Here is a 22079-nt window from a genome sequence, read left to right as displayed (position 1 = left end):
TCCCACCTCTGAAAAGAAAAATAGTGCAAAAATGAAGGGAGATGTTCCAGTGACCTCAGTTTTGTGAAGCTATAAATGTCAACTTTTAAGTCCACTCAGAAAATATACTTGCTAATAAATAATTTAAGATCAAGGCAATAACTCATTCTACATAACAGATCTATTATTTCCCACTAGCCCTAGCCTTGACTTTGGGAGATGCACAAAACAGAAGTTACATGTTCTGATTTAGACAAATTTCCCAGTAGAGACCATGGAGCCTCAACGTCTGTGAGGGAGACTTGCAAACAAACCTCACTCTATTTGCGCCTATGCAGTGAGCCCTGTGCGTGCGATTCCAGCCCCACACGGTGGGGAAGAGGGGGAAGTCTCACCTGAGGTGCGCCCATTTCACTCCGGTGGTGAAGCTTCTGCCGCTGGGCCTCCAGGTACTCCTGGAACGGCTTCTGCAGAGATGGACCTATGCCGGGGACAGCACTGGAGGCAGGGACAATACCCCAGGAAAAAGGTCCATTTGGGAAGAAAAGAAGGAAAAATGTTAAGGAAAAATGCACTTACCGCCTGGATTCAAAAAGCAGGGATTGGTAGAAAGAAAAAACAAGTAGAACTATCAGCAGAGCTGGTGAAGTCTTGAGAACTCTTTTTATGGATAAAAATTCATCCTGTAACAACCCCATGAAGGAGAAAAGCCTCTCCCACCAGCACGCCTGGGAGAGACTGGGAGCTCAGCTCCTTGCTTCTAGCAGAAGAGTTCATCCTCAGAGCGAGGCCAGCTCAGCTGAGGCCGCTCACTGGTGTGGCACAAAGAGTAAAATGAATGACTTCTGAGAAGTCCCACATTTATCACCGCCAGTTCCTGTAAGAACTGGTTTGAACCGATTAATAAGGAAATGACTTATGCTTGTGTCATCCCCAGTTGAAAAAGAAACTGCCCGCCCTCTCCCTGACTTGTCCCATCTTCTCCGAGGGGGCGGTACTTTCTCAATCTAAGTCCTTATTAGGACAATCTGTGCGTCATCCCTTCCCAAAAAGAATGCATTAGCAAATTTGGGAGGCACCTCCCACTAGTCAGAAGTCAGTGATTAACAAAGGAACAAAGAAGGAACTATGAACCTTGAATCACTTCATGGTTTATGGGAGATGGTTTGCACAGAAACTGCGGTACATTACTAAACAACTTGTTCTCAGATGATTGGGATAGTGATCGCTGATAAGCTTATGTACTCGGAGCTCCCTCTCACCCAGAACAAGGGGAGGCAGTGCAGTTAAACCGGTTTGGTGACTGTAACTACCGGACTCCCGTTTCAGAAATGCTTGCAGGCGGTTTTTAAAATGGTAACTTGGGGCAACTTAGAAAACCAAACACCTCTATTTTTCTGTCCCCTTATTTTCCCACCAGTCTAATAGGGCCAAAAGGTAAACGCGCCCAATCTCTTTCCCGGGCTAGCAAAAGGTATTTCAACATGTGCCCAATGCTCTCCCTTTTCAGCAACTATTAGATTAACGTCACCTAATTTCTAGAACAATTTAGTTGCTGCTTTCTGTAATAAAAAGCAGAGGAATAAAGGAAGAGATTTTTTTTGCTATTTACCGGAAGCTAACAAATATATAACTCCTGGCTGACACTTTTCTTTATTCCTTTTAATTATAAACCACCAAATACTTAATGAAGAGCTTATTTTGTGTCCAACACTGTAACTGGTGCTATGGGGGGTGGGGGAGTAGTCCATGCCCACAAGAGACTTAGAATCATTATGGGGATTCCACACACACACACACACACTGATTTGGGAACAAAATAATTTAAAATCAATACTTAATTTTTGGGAGTACAGAGACATGCTCCAAAGGAATTGAAGGAGAGCGACTGGTGTGGGGGTGAAGCTGTCCTTTACGAATAGTGAAGATGATTTAAAAAACCCTGAAAGGACATATGCAGTAGAGGCTCCGGCTGCACTGACTAGACCAGGAGACCCACACTGAGATGGAGAAGGGCAAGTCTCCTAACCTACAGTCCTAGTCTCTCTCTCACTGACTTTTTTAAAAACTGAATTTATTGGGGGTGACACTGGTTATTAAAATTACATAGGTTTAAGGGATGCGATTCTATACCACAGCATCTGTATATTATGTGTCCACTGTCACTGACTTTCACGTGGCCTTGCACTAGTGGGATACACCAGAAGAGCTGAGTCTGAGCTGTTTCTGTTTTTACTGCTGATTCTGACAAGAAGGGGCAACAATAGTACTACAAATTTTCTCTTTAAAAGAGAGATTTTCCTTGGGTAGTTCTTTATATAATGCAAAGGGAATGCAAATACCTCACCATTTACACTTGAAACAAACCACATGAATACAAAAGAGAAAAATTCTAGTGAAGTATACAAAGACTGGCTTTGAAGACTGCAGATTTATAAGACATTTCCTTCAGAAATTGGTTCATTCACACTTAATACCTATGTCATTAAATTCCCAAGTCAAGCCATTATTTAATTTTTTTTTTTATTTTTTTTAAAAAATATATTTTATTGATTTTTTACAGAGAGGAAGGGAGAGAGATAGAGAGTTAGAAACATCGATGAGAGAGAAACATCGATCAGCTGCCTCCTGCACATCCCCCACTGGGGATGTGCCCACAACCCAGGTACATGCCCCCGACCGGAATCGAACCTGGGACCTTTCAGTCCACAGGCCGATGCTCTATCCACTGAGCCAAACCGGTTTTGGCCATTATTTAATTTTTTAAAATGTGAAAAAAACTCTTTCATTTAGAAAGGCTGAAATGATTGTATGCTAATGTAAACAGCTAGGGTGTATAAGAAATGACTTGAAATTTCCCTTTTTGATGTCCTATAGGTGCTGGATTCCATTACATGTGTCTTTTTTACAAAATTATTTTTAATATACCTTTACTGATCTTAGAGAGAGAGAAGGGAGAGGGACAGAGAGATAGAAACATCAGTTGCCTCCTCCACCCTCCACCCTCACCCCCATTGGGTATGTGCCCTGACCAGGAATCGAACCTATGACCTCTTGGTTCATAGGTCGACATTCAACCACTGAGCCACATCAGCTGGGCCATTACATGTGCCTTGGTCTTTCTCCAGACCTCTACCTTCTGAATGGAAGTGAGCACAAATATGGTTTACAATTTGCCTCAAATCATACTTGGGATCCAGGGTCAAGTAATTATTTACAGAGAAAATTAAGAACCAAATGCGATGAATGGTCTAATTTTTTGTTTTTGTTGCTGAGGAAAATGAGGGAGGGCCTGGCAATCATTCAAGACCCTCTTCAAAAGAATTTGGAAAGATAAATAATTTGCCATTGGAAATCTACTTTAGCTGATGGAGAATATATGTCCTTATATATTTACATGATAGGCAACTTTCCAAGAATTATCTTGGGCAAAAAAAAAAAAAAATTATCTTGGGCTGATGCTGAGATTAATTTTTCAAGTTGCTATGGTATTACTATGCTTTGGAGAATTCTTGGTGGTGGGGTGGGAGCTGCAGTTTCTCATAAGAGACTAGAAAAACAGTTGAAAATAGAGAAATTAAAAGTTTTCATAGCAACATATTAATCACCATTATGAACAGATGCCACATGATCTGAATAAACCTTAAAAAAGTTAACATATTTTGGTTTTAAGTGTTATATAACCAATGATCAGATTCCTCTTAATCCACTTTATATATTAATCAAAATTTTAGTTTTATTTTCATTTCTCTATCTCTACAAACCACGACACAGAGCAGATGTCTCAGCTTATACAAGGCACTCTTATACTAGAGTTTTCTTAATTAACACTACAACTATTTTAGTAATGGACTAGATAAAAATTGAAACCACAGCTGTCACTATTAACATGCATTTAAGACAAATAATAATGCTAGCCTACAGCTTCATCTTTCCAGTGATAGTCAAGCAGCAGACAAAAGTGAGAGTCCATTCTGACATTTAAGGTTAAGGGTTAATTTAAGGCATATATGGGAGTGGGGCGGCAGCTGGAGGAGTAACCTGCAGTACAGCTGGGTGTTTTTTGTAGTTGGCTTAGGAAATAGCTTAAATGCCACTCTCTGAAAGCCGTTCAACTCAGAGACCCTGTGCACTTGTCTGGGAACTCTCATCTCAGCCCACAGTGAGTGGGGAAGTCCTTTGTGTGCCGAGTAAATTCAAAGTTCTTACAGTTTTGTGATACAGAAGAATATATAATAGAAGGAGAACCAACACACAGACCTATTTTACAGTCAACTGTTGGACTAAAATATGCTTCACTTAGCCTTGTAAATAGCCACTTTCTCTCAGTGAGGAAGCTGTAAATAAAGTAAAGAAAAAAAGAAAGAAAGAAAAGAAACATAAATTGATCTCATCTGCTTATCCTTGCTGTAAACCTACAACACGGTGGGTAGAAAAAGCTTTGTGATAGTAATATCTTGAAAACTTATATTCCTGGCACACACATTTTTCAGATAATATAACTCATGAAAAAATAAATTTCCAACAAATTAATCTGATGGCAATTTTTGAACTTTTGTTACGGATTTTAATAAAGGAAAGTAAACAAACAAACAAAAAACCCTAAGAAAATGCAAACAAAAGTCCAGGAAAAAAGTAAAGGAAAAAAACCACAGAAGTCTAAACCCAGCCAGAGCTCAGAAGTGGTTTCGTGAGAACAGTATTTTGCTGTGCTTTTACATACCTAAGGATGTGTTAAAACAGAAACAAGACAAACTTTTCACAAAATTCTGTCAAGGGCCCTGACTGAATATGCAAACAAAAGCTATTATATTTAAATAGTTTTTAAATAGTTTTTAATACATATGTGACTCTGCTTCCGGAAATCACTTATCTGATAAGAAATCTGCATTTTTTAAAACATGTATTTTTATTGATCTCAGAGAGGAAGGGAGAGGGAGAGAGATAGAAACATCAATGATGAGAGAGAATCATTGATCAGCTGCCTCCTGCATGCCCCACACTGGGGACCACGCCCAAAATCTGGCATGTGCCCTGCCTGGGAATTGAACCATGACCTCCTGGTTCATAGGTCGACGCTCAACCACTGAGCCACACCAGCTGGACAGAAATCTGTATTTTTAATTCTCCTCATATTGGTCCATTAGGAAGGTCTGCATTATTCTCTGTACCCACAAAACTCAGAAAACCTTCCAGATGAAGATCACAGTCGGCAGAGGCTGCATGGAGAGTGGGTGGTGTGATTACTCTAGTTCAGTGATGGCGAACCTTTTGAGCTGGGCGTGTCAGCATTTTGAAAAACCCTAACTTAACTCTGGTGCCGTGTCACATATAGAAATTTTTTGATATTTGCAACCATAGTAAAACAAAGACTTATATTTTTGATATTTATTTTATATATTTAAATGCCATTTAACAGAAAAATCAACCAAAAAAATGAGTTCATGTGTCACCTCTGACACACGTGTCGTAGGTTCACCATCACTGTGCTAGTTTTTCCACAAAGCTTACACTTTCATTTGTTGGTTAGTCCTAAGCACACACCCATTCCAAAAATTCATGATTCCTCCTGTTTTCAAGGGACTCCTTTCAAATTGTGTAACTCTCAAACTAGGTTCACCAGATACTAATATACTAGTAAGCAACACACCATGTGATTTGCTTTGAATCTCTTTTTCATCGTACAGATAGTCGTCAAATTGGGACTTGCTATTGGAAGACCGGAAGTTTTCCTGTCCCTGATTCTGATTCTGTTTGGATTTTTCCAGCCAGGTGTGTATTTTGGTACTATGTGTCATCATAAAACCGGGCACAGTGGTTAATAACAAGAAATAACATGATCTTAAAAAAAACTGATTTGTCTTATGGTGTAGCTCTATTTACACAGGGCCTATATAAAAGTTAAGCAGCTGAAATGCTTAAGAGAATTAAATGGGAATTAATAAAGTAAACTTGTATTTAATACAGGCTTTGTTCCTTTCTTAACCACTTTTTTGAGGATTTTAGCATTAATGTGATCATGTACATTTCACTGGCTTTCCAGAAAACATGCTGTCTGACATGGGTTCCTAGTAAGGTTGTAAGGTAACGAGCCTTTATCTTTCTTAGAAGAAAATGTGGGCACAATGTTTTTTTACCTTTGGTTCACTGTGAAGTACTTTGAGACTAATTTATGTAACATGCCTCTGATGATGAATCATATTGTCTAGGCTAGGGCAGCGATTTTCAACCGGTGTGCTGCAAGAATTTTTAAAACATGCAGTACATGGCTAGTTAGTCAGGGGCACTGACCTCTTTTAAGCCCTTAGATTGTCAAATAAAAAGATGACAACAGCCAACACAATAGCTGTTCGGTGTGAATGAGTCAAAGTTATATCTATTTTTTGGTTGTTGTTAATCCTCACTGGAGGACATTTTTCCATTGATATTTAGAGAGAGATGAGAGGGGAAGGGGGGAGGGAGGGAGAGAGAAACATCGATGTGAGAGAGGCACACAGATTGGTTGCCTCTCACCCATGCCCCAACCAGGCTGGGGATCGAGCCTGCAACCCAAGTATGTGCCCTTGACGGGAACTGAACCTGGGACCCTTCAATCCAAGGGTCAGTGCTCCAACCGCTGAAAAAAAAGTATTTTTTGGTGCCCTGCAGATTTTTAGTAATTAGTTTATGTGTGCCATGAGATGAAAAGAGGTTGAAAATCGCTGGTCTCGGGTGTGATTAAACCTTTGAAAACTTAAAAATATGAGAAAATGCCTTTAGAATAAGATTCAAGGCAGGAATAGTACAAAAAGAAAGTAAGGAGAGGATTTAATCAATTCTCCTGCTGCTATAATTCAAAAAGTATAACAGAGATCTTTTGAAGTAGACTACCGATAATGACTGGTACTTTTTGATAGTGGCTTTTAATGGCAAAGGAGTCTAGATCCGTGGTCGGCAAACTGCGGCTTGCAAGCCACATGCGGCTCTCTTCCTAAGCCTTAGGAGTACCCTAATTAAGTTAATAACAATGTACCTACCTATATAGTTTAAGTTTAAAAAATTTGGCTCTCAAAAGAAATTTCAATCGTTGTACTGTTGATATTTGGCTCTGTTGACTAATGAGTTTGCCGACCACTGGCAGATCAATAGTCTAAAAATGTTTTTGATGTATGGTATATAATACTTATGTAAACAGTAAAGTGCACAAAAACAAATTTAAAAGTATACAAAAAAGTTGAAAAAATTTAAATTATTACTTTATTTTTTAAAAATTTATTGAATTTATTGGGATGATATTGGTTATAAAATTATACAGGTTACAAGTGTACAATTCTACAATGCATCATCTATATATATATATTTTGTTGTTTTGTTTTTAAAAATATATTTTTTTATTGATTTCAGAGAGGGAGAGATAGAAACATCAATAATGAGAGAGAATCATTGATCAGTTACCTCCTGCATGCCCTCTACTAGGGAATGAGTCCTCAACCTGGGCATATGCCCTAACCGGGAATAGAACTGTGACCTCCTGGTTCATAGATTGACACTCAATCACTGAACCATACTGGCCGGGCTATATGTTGCTTTGTGTTCACCACCCCAAGTCAAGTCTCCTTCCATCACCATTTACTTCCCCTCTACCCTCTTCTATAAATTATTACTTTATTATTTTTAAGTAATAAAGGAAGGGGGAAGCGGGGAGAGAGAAACATGGAAGTGAAAGAGAAACACGGGTGTACTTTCCCTGGCTTGGGATCGAATCCGCAACCTAGGTTCGTGCCCTGAACGAGAACTGAATCGGGAATCTTCTGGTACATTGGAAGATGCTCCAACTAACTGAGCCACACCAGCCAGGGCTAAAAATTACATTAAATGCATTACTAATTATCATAGCTTTCATGCTACCATTAGTGATATTTGAGGCATATTATACACTTGTCCTTTATTAAGATTGTTTTGGCCGATTCCTATAGACATATACTAGGAGTAGGTGAAATATCAATGCTTTTTTTGCTGTTTCTTGTGAGTTCATTATTAGTATTATCTTCCTTCTATTGTTTATTTATAGGAAACTCTTTAATTCACTGCCTGTTTGTGAGGGTTAGTTTAGTTAAAACTAGGAATTACATGCTATAAATCTGATTAATGGAGATAGAAAAAACATAATAAATTGCAACATGCTTATCGTAAGCCCCCTTTGTATTGTGGACTTCCTACTCTTCCATATATATATATGTAAATGTTATATATATGTGCTACCATGATAATGTTATATATGTTATAAAAACACACACAAAGAAATAACAAAGATCAAAATAAATATAAATAGAAGTACTAAAATTACCATGAAGCTAAACTGTAAAGGGTACAAATATTACACTTTGTTCCCAAAAGGTAAAAAATATTTTAAGACTTAATTAGAAGACCAACTCAATGCAGGATTGTTAGGTAATGTATTAGAGGAAATAAAAGATATATTTCTACAAAGATGTGGACTGTCTCTTTTTCACTCATTCTTCTAATAGGCCATTATGAAGAGGGCCTTTAAGAATCTGGAAAGTGCCCTAATCGGTTTGGAGGGTGGAGCCTTGGCCTTCAGACTGAAGGGTCCCGGGTTCGATTCTGTTCAAGGGCATATGCCGGATTGCAGGCTCAGTCCCCAGTTGATGATTCTCTCTCATCATTGATGTTTCTATCTCTCTCCTTCTCTGAAATCAATAAAAAAAAGAAAAAGAAAAGAATCTGGAAAGCCAAACCTCAAGGGACTGTGTCCACAGTTAAAACTTGTTTTTCAAAGGAATATCAGGATCTTTAAAAATTTTCTTGGTTAATTGAGGATTATTATAGTCTATCAAAACATCAAATTTATCCTCCGACTCCAGAGAAATCTTCTATCAATTGAGATTTGGCTCAGGAGCACAGGAGGAGAGCCCCAACCAGAAAAGCCAACAGACGCCTCTTCTCCTAAAGAGACTAATCTGTACAATTATGGTGCCTCTAGGTAGGATATACTTTCAGGGATGAAATAAAAGCCCCTTCTCTTCCCACCCCCACTACATCTTTTGTACAAAAGAGGCAATGACAGTTTGGCAGAACTTTAGCAACATGACTGACTAGAAATTTTCTTTCTTGATAACAGTCTTATAAATAAAATAATTCTGTTTTCAGAAATGTACACACTTTAGTCAAACACTACAGAGTTAAATTTTTCTCCCCACCCCGTAGGCAGTGATCTAAACAGGCTTAACGGTTAGTATTTTAATGAGTTGTCATTTCCTGTCTGATAAAGGTTCTCACAGTATTTAACCACCAGTTTCCCTGGGGCCCAACCAGTACTAGAGTTCTATTCATGGTGACTCAGAATGGATCTCAGACTCCTGGCCTGGTTCAACAGTGATAGATTACCCTGAAAATGAAACTTTCCTCCTAAGGTAGAATGCCCTGGAGAGAGGGGAGGGGGAATTTATGATGCAATCCGAATAAGACAAAGGCCATCAGGCTGATTTCCATGATGATTATAGCCTTTTAGTCCTCAGAGATTAGAGAAAACAAATAGGAAAAAAAGAAAAACAAACTGATATCAAATAAACCCAGGAATATGACAAGTAAATGAACTGGTGCTACCTGAAAATCAACTTATATTTAACCTAGTAAAAATGGATCCAGTACTCCTGTGTGACTTGAATGAAAGTGTTATTAATTTTTCCATTTAACTTGATGGGGAATTTCTTTTTTCTTTTTTTTAAAAAATATATTTTATTGATTTTTTTACAGAGAGGAAGGAAGAGGGATAGAGAGTTAGAAACATTGATGAGAGAGAAACATCGATCAGCTGCCTCCTGCACACCCCCTACTGGGGATGTGCCCGCAACCAAGGTACATGCCCTTGACCGGAATCGAACCTGGGACCCTTGAGTCCGCAGGCTGACGCTCTATCCACTGAGCCAAACCAGTTACAGCTTGATGGGGAATTTCAATTTTTGAGGCTGATAACAAAAACTGGTAACTGGTGTATTCTACTTGCATTTGGATCTGAAATGTAGTAGCCCGCCCAAAACCAAGTTCCTTTACATCTCTGGATCTTGCAAGATACCTCAATAAAATAAATTCAGAATAAAACCTATGCAATAAATAAACAACCTATGGCTTTCTCATCTATATAAGTTTGGGTTGATAGCCTCCAGCACCATTTAAGATAAGTTGTGATTCAACTCCAGGATTTGGAATTAAAACGTCTTGAATTTCATTCACATCTGTGCCCCTTACAAATTATTAAAACCTCTTTTGTACTCAAGTTAGTCCATTGTGTGCTAAAGCAGTATTATAAACACATGACACCCTCCCTTTCTAAGTGGCTGGGCAGAAGGAAGACCACTGCTTTACATAGAAACATTAGGTGTATTGTTGCTACTGCCTTACAACATATTCCTATTACAGGCATCTTTCAAAAAAAGGATTTGTAATTATCCTTGCTTTTGAACATTTGGAATTGATTTCTGTAAGAGTTAGAATGAAGGGAAGACCTCCTTATAATTAGCAGCTACTCTGTGAAATATGCTATCATTAAAGGGAAGCTTTTGGAACAAAACTTCATTTCAGAATTTAGACTTGAGCAGGAGACAAGCAGGCATTTATGTTAATGAATGAGGAAGAGCTAAAGGAGTGGTCTATAAGAATCAAGTAAAAGTCATTGGTTGTCAAAACAAAATGTGTTAAAGTATCAGACAAAATAAACTTTAAAACAAAAGCTATAATAAGAGACAAAGAAAGATCCAGCAATTCCACTTCTGGGTACTTTTCTGAAGAAAATGAAACACGAATTAAAAAAGATATATGCACCCCTATGTTCACCGAAGTATTATTTACAATAGCCAAGATATGGAAGCAACTTAGGTGTATTCAATAGGTGAATGGATAAAGAAGAAGTGAATACATACATACACACACACACACACACACACATATATACATATATATATATATCACACACACAGAGGAATATTACTCAGTCATGAAAAAGAATTAAGTCTTGCTATTTGTGACATGAATAGACCTAGAGGGTATGATGCTAAGTGAAATAGTCAGAGAGACAAATACTTTTATCATTTCATTTATGTGTGGAATCTAAAAAACTAAACAAATGAACTAACAAAACAAACAGATTCATACACAGAAAAACAGATAGAGGGTTGGGCGGTGGGCTTACAGGCAAAAAGGTGAAGAGGATTAAGAGGTAAAAACTTATAACTAAGTCCCTAAAGTACAACATAGGGAATACAGTCAATAATATTACAATAACTTTGTATGGCAACAGATGCATAGTGGATTTTTTGTGGTGATCACTTTGTAAGATGTATAAATGTGAAATCTCACTATGTTATATACCTGAAATGAATAATACTGCATGTCAACTATACTTTAATAAAAAGAGCTTTATATTTCAGAAAAAAATCAACTGATTTTAGTTAGAGAAAATAACAGATTAGAGGAGCTTTATATGGTGACCAATCAATCTGTGGCTGGCTTGAAGATCCACTGAATTATAAGAATAAAATCAGCACTAGGGACCACTAAAGGTCAAGAATAGTTTGCAGAATTTTAAATTTAAGGTGACATGTCTTTTAGATTATTCAAAGCGGTGTGATGATGAGTGGATAAAAAAGTGATAGTATTGATTGGAACTCAATAACATTTAAGAACAATCCAATTATTTCAATTATTATTACTTAGGCTGAAAACCACTATATGTAGTAGATTACTAAGAAAAAAAAAGTAATGAGTTCCGCTCTCAAAGAACTTAATCTAGTAGGATGATGAGAGAAAAAGATATATTTATACCCACAAAACCAAACCAGTAGGTTTCTCACTGAAAGTAACATGGGTAGTAACTAGTTTCAGTTGTGCCAGGAACATACACGAATGAATGAGAGGAGCGTGGACAGAAAGAATTCATGCTGACCCCTTACTAAATTCACAAAGCAGCCATTTGAAACTGATTCTCTTGTCCAAATTTTCAAGTTCAAGCAGATTACCTCTTTCTCTAACTCTGGAACAGTGGGTGATCACTAAATGCAAATTTTCTACCCACACCCTCCCTTTTAAAAAATGTTTGTTTTTTATTGTTTTTAAAAAATGTTTTTATTGATTTCAGAGAGAGGAAGGGAGAGGGAGGGAGAGAGAGAAACATCAATGATAAGAGAGAAACATCAATCAGCTGCCTCCTGCATGCCCCCTAAGGAGGATGGAGTCCACAACCTGGGCATGTGCCCTGACCAGGAATCGAACCACAATCTCCTGGTTCATGGGTCGATGCTCTACCATTGAGCACACTGGCCAAGGCAACCCTTCCTTTTTTTAATTTGTATTTTCCATCTCTAGCTTTTTACTAGTCTTTCCCTCAGTCTATAATACAAAGAGGTCTCTCCTAATAATGAACAAATGAATTAATGAAGCCAACAAATATTTACAGAACACTTAACTGAGTTTGTTTTCAACATTCTACAGAGATGCTCTAATTATGGTTAACAGTAACCTCCTAATACAATGCCAATTTCTCATCTAAACAGTTTAACTCCAGAATTCCTCTTTAACCTTTAACTATGCTGCCTCCCAATATCAGCAACAAACATAGAAGAGTTAAGAGTCAAAAGAGAAGATGAACTATATGAAGAGGACATGAAAAGGAAAGAGTTTTCTACTGTTACGAAACAAAGTTCAATTGACTAAATTTTATTTTATTTTATTATTTTATATATTTTATTGATTTTTTACAGAGAGGAAGGGAGAGAGATAGAGAGTTAGAAACATCGATGAGAGAGAAACATCGATCAGCTGCCTCCTGCACATCTCCTACTGGGGATATGCGCGCAACCCAGGTACATGCCCTTGACCGGAATCGAACCTGGGACCTTTCAGTCTGCAGGCCGACGCTCTATCCGCTGAGCCAAACCGGTTTCGGCTCAATTGACTAAATTTTAAAGATCTTATTGGCTTTATTCCATGAGGCATGGGTCAGGCAGCATCCCATTAGCAGATAGAATGGAGCTCTGAAGAGCTGTATAAAATGAAGGAAGTCTTTTATAGGCAGGAGGAGAGGACAAGGAAGTTACCAGCAAAGAGTGTGAGGTCACCTTCCTTTGGGGGACAGCAGGGGTCCAGCAGGCAGATTACCTCACTAGTGCTGACCAAGTAATTACAGATCGACTGGTTTAAGATTCCACTCCTGGGAGAGGTTGAAACTGTCATTAAGTTAGGTATTAAGTCTCAGTTTGTATTGTGGAGTTAACACAAGTGACTCCATGTAAGGCCTGTTGTCTGTTTTTTTAACACTACCTAAATCACAGAAGATTATCATGAAATCAGTGTGTATAACAATCTCAGTAGCTGGGTGTTAAATAGGGTCCATGTATCCTTTTCCAGTTAATACAAATATTTGTGTTCCACACTCCCATAACTTTTCCTGATTGTTCTACAATGATCAAAGTAAAAGAGAATCAAGTACATGAACTATTTTATATTTTAAAATGAAAGGACAGGTTTTTTTTTTTTGTAGAGGAAAATGTCCAGGCCAACGTTAGGTCATTCTGACCACTTGTTATAGAGTGAGGAGCAAGAAACAGTATTAAGATTCAAACATTAATTACTCCCTGGTTAAAATGATCTCTCTTGCCACAGGCAAGTCAGACTCTGAGGTCAAACATTAAGTTAACTCAGAAACAGGAGACAGCAAAGAAGAGCATGGAACATTCTGTATCTGGTAAAAAGTCCCTGCTTCAGCCAACCCCTCCCCCTGCAAGTTCAGTGATTGAGTTATGGAAACTTTCTTGTGTGGTAAAACTGGGGACTTTGTCTTCTAATAAGACACTGGCAACCTGACAATGAGCCAATGTTCTGCATATGGTTTGTTACGGGTCATACGCTTAATGTTATTTTCTGGAAATTCTCATCTTTCTTTAGTGAGAATACCGGACATGTCATCTTAATCACGATTTTAAAGTTACACTTGGTTCTCTTTAAGAAACATGTCTAGGTTTCTCTCATAAGATAAAGTCTAAATAAAAATCAGTTTAAATCTTAATGAAAAAAAGAAGACAGCAATAAATATGATGCCTTTGAAGCTCTAAAGTTCCCTGGTTCTTGGTTCTGTCCCTTGACTTATTTCAACCCAGGATGCCAAGGAGTGAAAAACTCCACTACATGCCTACTCGTTCTTTCAGAACCTTCTTTCTGTCCTCCTGCCAAACATCCCATAAACCAAAAAGCTTTTTCTCAAAGCTGTTATTTGTATTCTAATCTCTCTCAGAATATCTAACTGATTTGTTACATCTGTTCAGATTTCCATACATAACTAGACAAACCCTCTGATTTAGGAATGGATAACAGAATATCTTTCCCTAAACCTAATGACACTGGCAATTATTTTCCAGCACCGTCCAAAAAATAAATCGACTAATTATTATTTCTGAGGAGAATCATTTACATTTAAAATTACAGTAATGTTTAGAACTTCAAATGCATAAAAGAAGCTGCAAAACTGTTATTCTCCAGAGCATTTGAGATCTTGCCCCTAGGCACATGTCATCAGTTTGGCTTAAATACACTCTTATAAAAATTAAAATTAAATAAAATAAAATAACAGTAAATTTTGAAAGTAGGGCTTACATTCTCTCTGGGACCTTAGGACTACTGCACAAAGACACACTGTACTAAAAATACCAGAGGCCAAAAGCACACTTAGGGTACCCTATTCGGCTGGCCACACTACAGTTACCGTGAGACCAGGAGCCCTCGGGGAAGGAATTTTCCTTGAGTCATCAGTGTAGCATTCAAACCTGTATAAAATTCATACTAAACCTCCTGCTACAGATGTAATTGGTCAACACTAACACTTTCCCTGCCACCCCGGGGAGGTGAGTAGCCTTGGCCTGGCAGGCCACAGGCACACCAGTAGTGAGATTTTGCCCAAATTTGATCATAGACAAAACTAAGTTATCTTAACTTATCGAAACTAAGGGTTATCTTGCGTCTATGTCCAATCTCTCTTTGGCTTCCCTTATCCTTCTGTGTTTTCATCAGACCCTTAGGCTCCTTACCATGTGCTCACCTATCTTATGCTAAGAAGTGCTCATACTTGTTCAAAACAGAAAAATACATGAAAACATTTTAAGTATCTATCAAGGGAGAGTGGATGAATAATTACCCAATGGAACATATCACAGTCAAAATAAATAATTTTCAGCAACACACAATGATATTAGCAATATAATAAGTGAAAAGTTCCAAAAGATTACATATGGTATGAACCTCTTTTTATGAATTTAAAAAACACTAAAATAAAGAATTATATAAGTTAATTATTTTTAACCATTCAGAGCTCATTTCCTTAATAAAAGGGAGATAAATACGCATCATACATGGCTGCAATTAGAAGTAAACATCAGTAATAATAATAATGTATGTAGAATGCTCAAAGTATGTTAAAAAATAGTACCTTCAAGACTTATTTATGTAATCTTTGATAAAAACTTTGTCCTGGTTAAAGGCATTTTATGAATCAGAGAAGAAAATAAATGGGTACTTTCTTTAAGGAGAAATAGGCTTTCCCTCGATCTTTCCTCAGAGCACACAAAAGAGTCACTTAGTAGTCTACCTTTCCATCCAGTCAGTAGACATTTTTGAAAATGACACTTTGAGAACACAGGTAACATAAAACTTAAGAGGAAAGGCATTTTATTTTATTTTAATTTTTATTATATATTTTTTTATTGATTTCAGAGAGGAAGGGAGAGGGGAGAGATAGATAGAAACATCAATGATGAGAGAGAATCATTGATTGGCTGCCTCCTGCACAGCCCACACTGGGGATCGAGCCCACAACCTAGGCATGTGTTCTTGGCCGGAATCGAACCCGAGACCTTCAATTGCAGGCCAATGCTCTATCCACTAAGCCAAACCGGCTAGGGCAAGAGGAAAGGCATTTTATTTTTTATTTTTTATTTTTTTAGAGGAAAGGCATTTTAAAAATCCACATGCCCAACCAAAGAACTTATATGCATAACCTATGGACACAGACAATAGTGTGGTGAAGGCCTGGGAGGGGATGGGGGAGTGGGGGGACTGGGGAGGCAAGTACAAGGTGGAGGGGTTCAATGGAGAAAAAAGGGGGACATCTCTAATACTTTCAACAATAAAGATAAATTAAAAAATTAAACACATGGTTTGAAATATCAAATCACTGACATGAGTTTGTTTCAACTAAATTATGCAATATTTTGATATAGGACATTTCACATTTTGACTGGAAGTTGGAAAGGGTATCAGTAGCCTCCTAAACTGGAAAAAGAAATTCTACTCAAAACAATGCTACTCAACTCATGTTGTTTGAAAGAACAGTGGACACGGAATTAAATAACTGTGGCAGAGTTCACATTCAAATCTGGATTTATTTTGTCCAAAGCCCGTGTGTTCTTTTCATCTTCCACTCCATAGCTGTCCTTACTCTTGAGATTCATTTTTCATTCTTCCTTGCCTTAGTATCTCATAATTTTATTTTAAATTTGAACTGTTGCTGACTTTTTGTCTTTTGATTTTTTTCTCGACCACAGCAATTCATCACTTCCTTAATTATGGGTACACAGTTTTAAGATATCCTTAAAAAGGCTGTATTCCAAACTTTCCTAGTTTAGTTTGATGATTTGTTATACCATTTAGAGTTTTAACAGTGTGAAGACGAATTACTAATAATCAAAGAAGAATGGTTCTACAGCAAGCTACAGGCAGTATTTTGAGTTCAACTCAACAATGGGTCTAGGGCAGCCGTGGGCAAACTACGGCCCGCAGGCCGGATCCCAGGCCGGATCCCAGGCCGGATCCCTGGCCGGATCCCTTTGAAATGAATAAAACTAAAAAAAAAAAAAAAAGACCGTACCCTTTTATGTAATGATGTTTACTTTGAATTTATATTAGTTCACACAAACACTCCATCCATGCTTTTGTTCCAGCCCTCTGGTCCAGTTTAAGAACCCATTGTGGCCCTCGAGTCAGAAAGTTTGCCCACCTCTGGTCTAGGGAATCACTCTGTCTTCCTTCCCTTTTCTGAAATAAACAATTAAGCTACTTATTTTTTTTAACCTCACCCAAGGATATGTTTTTTCATTGATTTTTAATTTTATTTTTTTCTGTTAATCCTCACTGGAGGGTACTTTTCCACTGGGGCAGTGATGGCGAACTCATTTTTTCTGGTTGATTTTTCTTTGTTAAATGGCATTTAAATATATAAAATAAATATCAAAAATATAAGTCTTTGTTTTACTATGGTTGCAAATATCAAAAAAATTCTATATGTGACACGGCACCAGAGTTAAGTTAGGGTTTTTCAAAATGGTGACACGCCGAGCTCAAAAGGTTCGCCATCACTGCACTGGGGACTGAGCCCATAACCCGGGCATGTGCCCTGATTGGGAATTGAACTGTGACCTCCTGGTTCATAGGTGACGCTCAACCACTGAGCTACGAATGGCTGGGCAAGTTTTTTTTTAAAGTTACTAACTGCAGTATGATGATCAGATTAGAAGGGAATGAAACTGGATGTGGGTAGATGAGACAGGGAGCTAACTAATCTAATTCTTTAGAAACTCCAAAGGCTGGGGAAACAAAAGGTGGTAGTGGTGAGGATGTAAAAGTAGCCAAGAAACTTCCTTCTATACATGTTCAGCATGGGAAAAGGAGAAAGGAAGAATGGAGGGTGCTGTGAGCACAGTCACTCCTACAATGTGGGTTTATGTGGTAGTTAGCTAGGTATATGTCCTTCAGAATTTTCTCAAGGTGGAACACTATTCTCTATGAACAGAGGAAATGCCTTCATAGTATTTAAAACTAAGGAACAAGGGTATTCCAATTCTTTTTTAATGCAGCATATGGTTACTTTAAAACCACTTTATTTTTAAGGATTCAAGCAACAAAAAACTGGAGTAATTAAATTTTAATGTACAAGCTACAATCCATATTTATAATCAGAACCAATGACTGGCTCCACTGAGTATATTCTCAAGAATATGTTTTTCCTCAATTTTATATTAAAAACTAAATAGAAAATATTAAAAACTATTTTGATAAAACATACCATATACAGAAAAGAGAAAATATAATATACCATGTATGGTTTAAAGAATAATAAATCTAACACTGATGAATTCACCTCAAAGTGGCCATTTTTTTAAATAGCAGAAATTTTCCTAAATGTTTTGTTTCATAAATGGCTTTTAAGATAAAATTTTATGCCAAAACTACATAAAGGACACTTCAAGGTAACACTTTCCCACTATGGGTCAGTAATGCTATTAAATGAAAAAAAAAAACAAACACCTCTCTCCCGTAAACACTGAATAAAAATTCACATATTTAAAAAGTTTCATTTAATATCTGACAGTACTCACATTCCAGCTGACAGCTAATTTGATTAACCAAACAAAATGAGTTTTTCTTTACTGTTTTATCAACGTGAACTACCCAAATTTGTAACACTACCATTTAAAGCATATGTTAAAACTAGTCTTTCTTCTATACACATGAAAATAAAAGCTTTGGATAGAAGCCTTTAAAAATGGCCCGTTTTTTCTCTAACAAAGTAATAGGTTCATAACTGACATATTTTGGTAATATTATGCCATCTTATCATGTCTTATACTACGAAAGATTAATATTTTATATAAGGTTTGTATTTAAATTAAATGCACCTGTGTATCTGGCTAAAAGACATGGCATTGTATTAAAGCATTATTAAACTGTAACAAAACACATGTCTTTATGTAAAGAGAATTTCTTATTTTTCTGGACGGGCTATAGTCTCAAACTCCAAAACTTCTTTTAAATCAAGAAGTGCATGACTTACTATGTTCAGTTTAATCTGAGCCTCATCCTTCCCTGCTACAGTTCAAGAAAGTCTTCTTCAATTTAACTAATAATAGGGCAAAAGATATTTTCTCAAAAAATGAAGAGCTATCACAACAATTCTATCCCAATAAAGTCTTTTATACATTTCCTCTAATTCCAACAGTGATACTAATATTAGTCCTTAAAGAATTACTCACCCAATGAAAGCCACCATCTGTTCCACTATGTGTTTGCTGAACGTTATTATAACAAAGATTTTCTGTAAAGAAAACACCAGTTTTAATATTAAAATAGTTATTTACTATTAATAAAATATTAAATATTTCATCAAAAAACACCAATATAAATTCACAATTCTGATTAACAGCCTAAAAAGGTGAGGTGCTGCCCCTAAATGCAATTTTTAAAATTCTTTATAAAAAATATCATTTCCTACCTACTTTGTATTTTAAAGATGTTTTTTCCTAAACACAGTTCTAGTCTCATTAGGATACGTGACCATGTCTGAGGGAAAAATATGAGTCATGAAACCGAAGGCTGGGTAGACATTCCACATGTTTTATGTATCTTAGAATGGTGTATACAACTGAAGTCATGGGTTCCCATGTGGCCCCCACCACTGAAATGAAAGCTGACCAGCCTGATGACAGGGTTTTAGGCTAAATCTAATCCACAGCATCTGAAAAGACTGTCCATCCTTCATGGAAAGTTTTTATCATGAAAGTTCCATTCTCAGATCCTGAAGGAGCTTGGCTGCTCAGGATTAGGGTACAAACAAAGCCATAAACAGATTAGTGAGGATCTGTACCAGACCTGGATCATTTTCAATTTGGTGTTATTGAGGTAGTCTCCATTAATGAAAAATGTTGATACCTTACCTCACAAGTAAAGATGCCTTTAGGGCTAATGTGTAATAAATATTTTCAACTCAATAAATGTTACAAAATGTACTTACTATGGATAATATAAGGCATTACTATTATTATTTTTTAAAATATTTTATTGATTTTTTACAGAGAGGAAGGGAAAGGGGTAGAGTGTCAGAAACATCGATGAGAGAGAAACATCGATTAGCTGCCTCCCGCACACCCCCTACTGGGGATGCGCCCACAACCAAGGTACATGCCGCTGACTGGAATGGAACCCGGGACCCTTCAGTCCCCAGGCTGACGCTCTATCCACTGAGCCAAACTAATCAGGGCAATATAAGGCATTATTAAGAGATTTTAGGGAACAGAAAGACAAGAATACTTCAAGCCCTAAAGATACTTATAAATTTTTCTATACACAGTAGAAAGATGGTAAATCCTATGTCGTCTATATGTCTATATGTCTATATGTCTATATGTCTATATGTCTATGTCTATGTCTATGTCTATCTAAAGATTAAACTATAAAAGCCATTAGTGGTAAAAGCAATGTGATATCCAAGTTCAGAGAAAGGGCCTTTGCAGGTCTGGCTCAGTGGATAGAATGTCAGACTGTGGACTAAAGGGTCCCAGGTTAAATTCCGGTAAAGGGCATGTACCTTGGTTGCAGGCTCCTCTCTGTCCTGGGCCCTGGTGGGGTGTGTGCAGGAGGCAACCAATCAGTGTGTTTCTCTCACATCGATATTTCTCTCTCCCTCTCTCTTCCACTCTCTAAAAATTAATGGAAAAATATCCTCGGGTGAGGATTAAAAAAAAAAAAAGTTCAGAGAAAGGAAAGGTTACATAAGTACAATTAACTAACTTCAAGAAGGTGATATTAAAGTTTAGCTTTAGCCAGAACCGGTTTGGCTCAGTGGATAGAGCGTCGGCCTGCGGACTCAAGGGTCCCGGGTTCGATTCCGGTCAAGGGCATGTACCTTGGTTGCGGGCACATCCCCAGTGGGGGGCGTGCAGGAGGCAGCTGATCGATGTTTCTCTCTCATTGATGTTTCTGGCTCTCTACCCCTCTTCCTTCCTCTCTGTAAAAAATCAATAAAATATATTTAAAAAAAAAAAAAAAAGTTTAGCTTTAAAGGAGTGATAGTTGATTAAATGTGAGTAATTCTAGATTCTCTACAAATTCCTGTTAAAAAAAAAACACTCTTTAGTGCTTTGTTGTTTTTTGTTAAATAATATAGCCTTTGTAACCAAAAGGGAGAGAAGGCAAATAAAAACAATTAAAAAAAATCTAGCCCAGCCAGCATGGCTCAGAGGTTGAGCATCAATCTGTGAACCAGGAGGTCATGGTTCGATTCCTGGTCAGGGTACATGCCCAGGTTGCAGGCTCGATCCCTAGTGGGCCATGCAGGAGCAGCCGATAAGTGATTCTCTCTCATCATTGATCTCTCTCTCTCTCTCTCTCTCTCTCTCTCTCTCTCTCTCTCTCTCCCCCTTCCTCTCTGAAATAAAAATATGTTTTAAAAAATCTATTCATTATAAATCTATTCATTATAAATCTCAGGAAAGTGCTTACTTTAGACGAAAGCTTATTATTTGAAACAATAAAGCAATGATATTTTAATTAACGTCCTAGTATGAATAGACATTGGCAGCTTCAGTATAAGGATATTTGTAAGGAAATTAGAATAAAAAAAGTTCGTAGTCCTTTTTAGTGTTTGTTTATGCATCTGTTAACTGGAAAAAGATACCTATCTTATGGAAAAAGCAAGCACATACAGAGGTCAATCAGGTACAAGATGGATGATGATTTTATAAACAATGTTATACAAATGGCGTATGAAGATTATGAAACTAATAAGACTATGATAGATCCTTTAGGAGAAAAGCCTGAATATATGGGGGGTGCTTCTAGTATCCATACTAAAAGCCAGTTACTTGGAACTATAAATTTTTTACTAAGAAACAGAGCTAATGGTCTTCTCTCTCAGTGATCTCACCAACATAATAAGCTTTCCCTACTATCATTTCCTAACATTCAGAATAAGCCAAATGCCCAGATAATTGCACAATTTAATTGCTTAAGAACAAATCATAACTTTAAAAAAATATGTAACAGCTTGAAAATCCACTGTTCTGGGCAAGAAATAAATGTGTCTGAGTGGGAGATTCTACCAAGTAAATAAAAGGCACAGATCACTAACCAACCCTCTCGACCAAGTGCAAAGAAGAAACAAGGGAAAGGGGAGAGTAGGAAGAAAAAAAGATATGGGTATAGGGAACTACTGGTGTCAGAATGTACAAAAAAGAACCTATCTGTAAAAGAAACGTCCTTCAATGGTAAGAAGAATCATAGATAGA

General features: G+C 37.3%; 1 protein-coding gene across 4 annotated transcripts in view; it reads right to left on the bottom strand.

Annotated features, from left to right (window-relative positions):
• The window catches only part of VMP1 (vacuole membrane protein 1), a 109632-nt gene that overhangs the window by 3238 nt on the left and 84315 nt on the right, over positions 1–22079 (bottom strand). For all 4 annotated transcript variants that reach the window (XM_036340165.1, XM_036340166.1, XM_036340168.1 and 1 more), the window contains 2 exons: positions 19050–19111; positions 375–477 (listed from right to left, as the gene is read on the bottom strand). In XM_036340165.1, the coding sequence (XP_036196058.1) occupies positions 375–477; positions 19050–19111 (165 nt within the window). The remainder of the gene's footprint in view (positions 1–374; positions 478–19049; positions 19112–22079) is intronic.

Source organism: Myotis myotis, unplaced genomic scaffold (assembly GCF_014108235.1).
Source record: "Myotis myotis isolate mMyoMyo1 unplaced genomic scaffold, mMyoMyo1.p scaffold_m19_p_17, whole genome shotgun sequence".
Taxonomy (NCBI): Eukaryota; Metazoa; Chordata; class Mammalia; order Chiroptera; family Vespertilionidae; genus Myotis; species Myotis myotis.
Note: the sequence above shows the minus strand (reverse complement) of the source record. Positions and strands in the feature narration are given on the sequence as shown.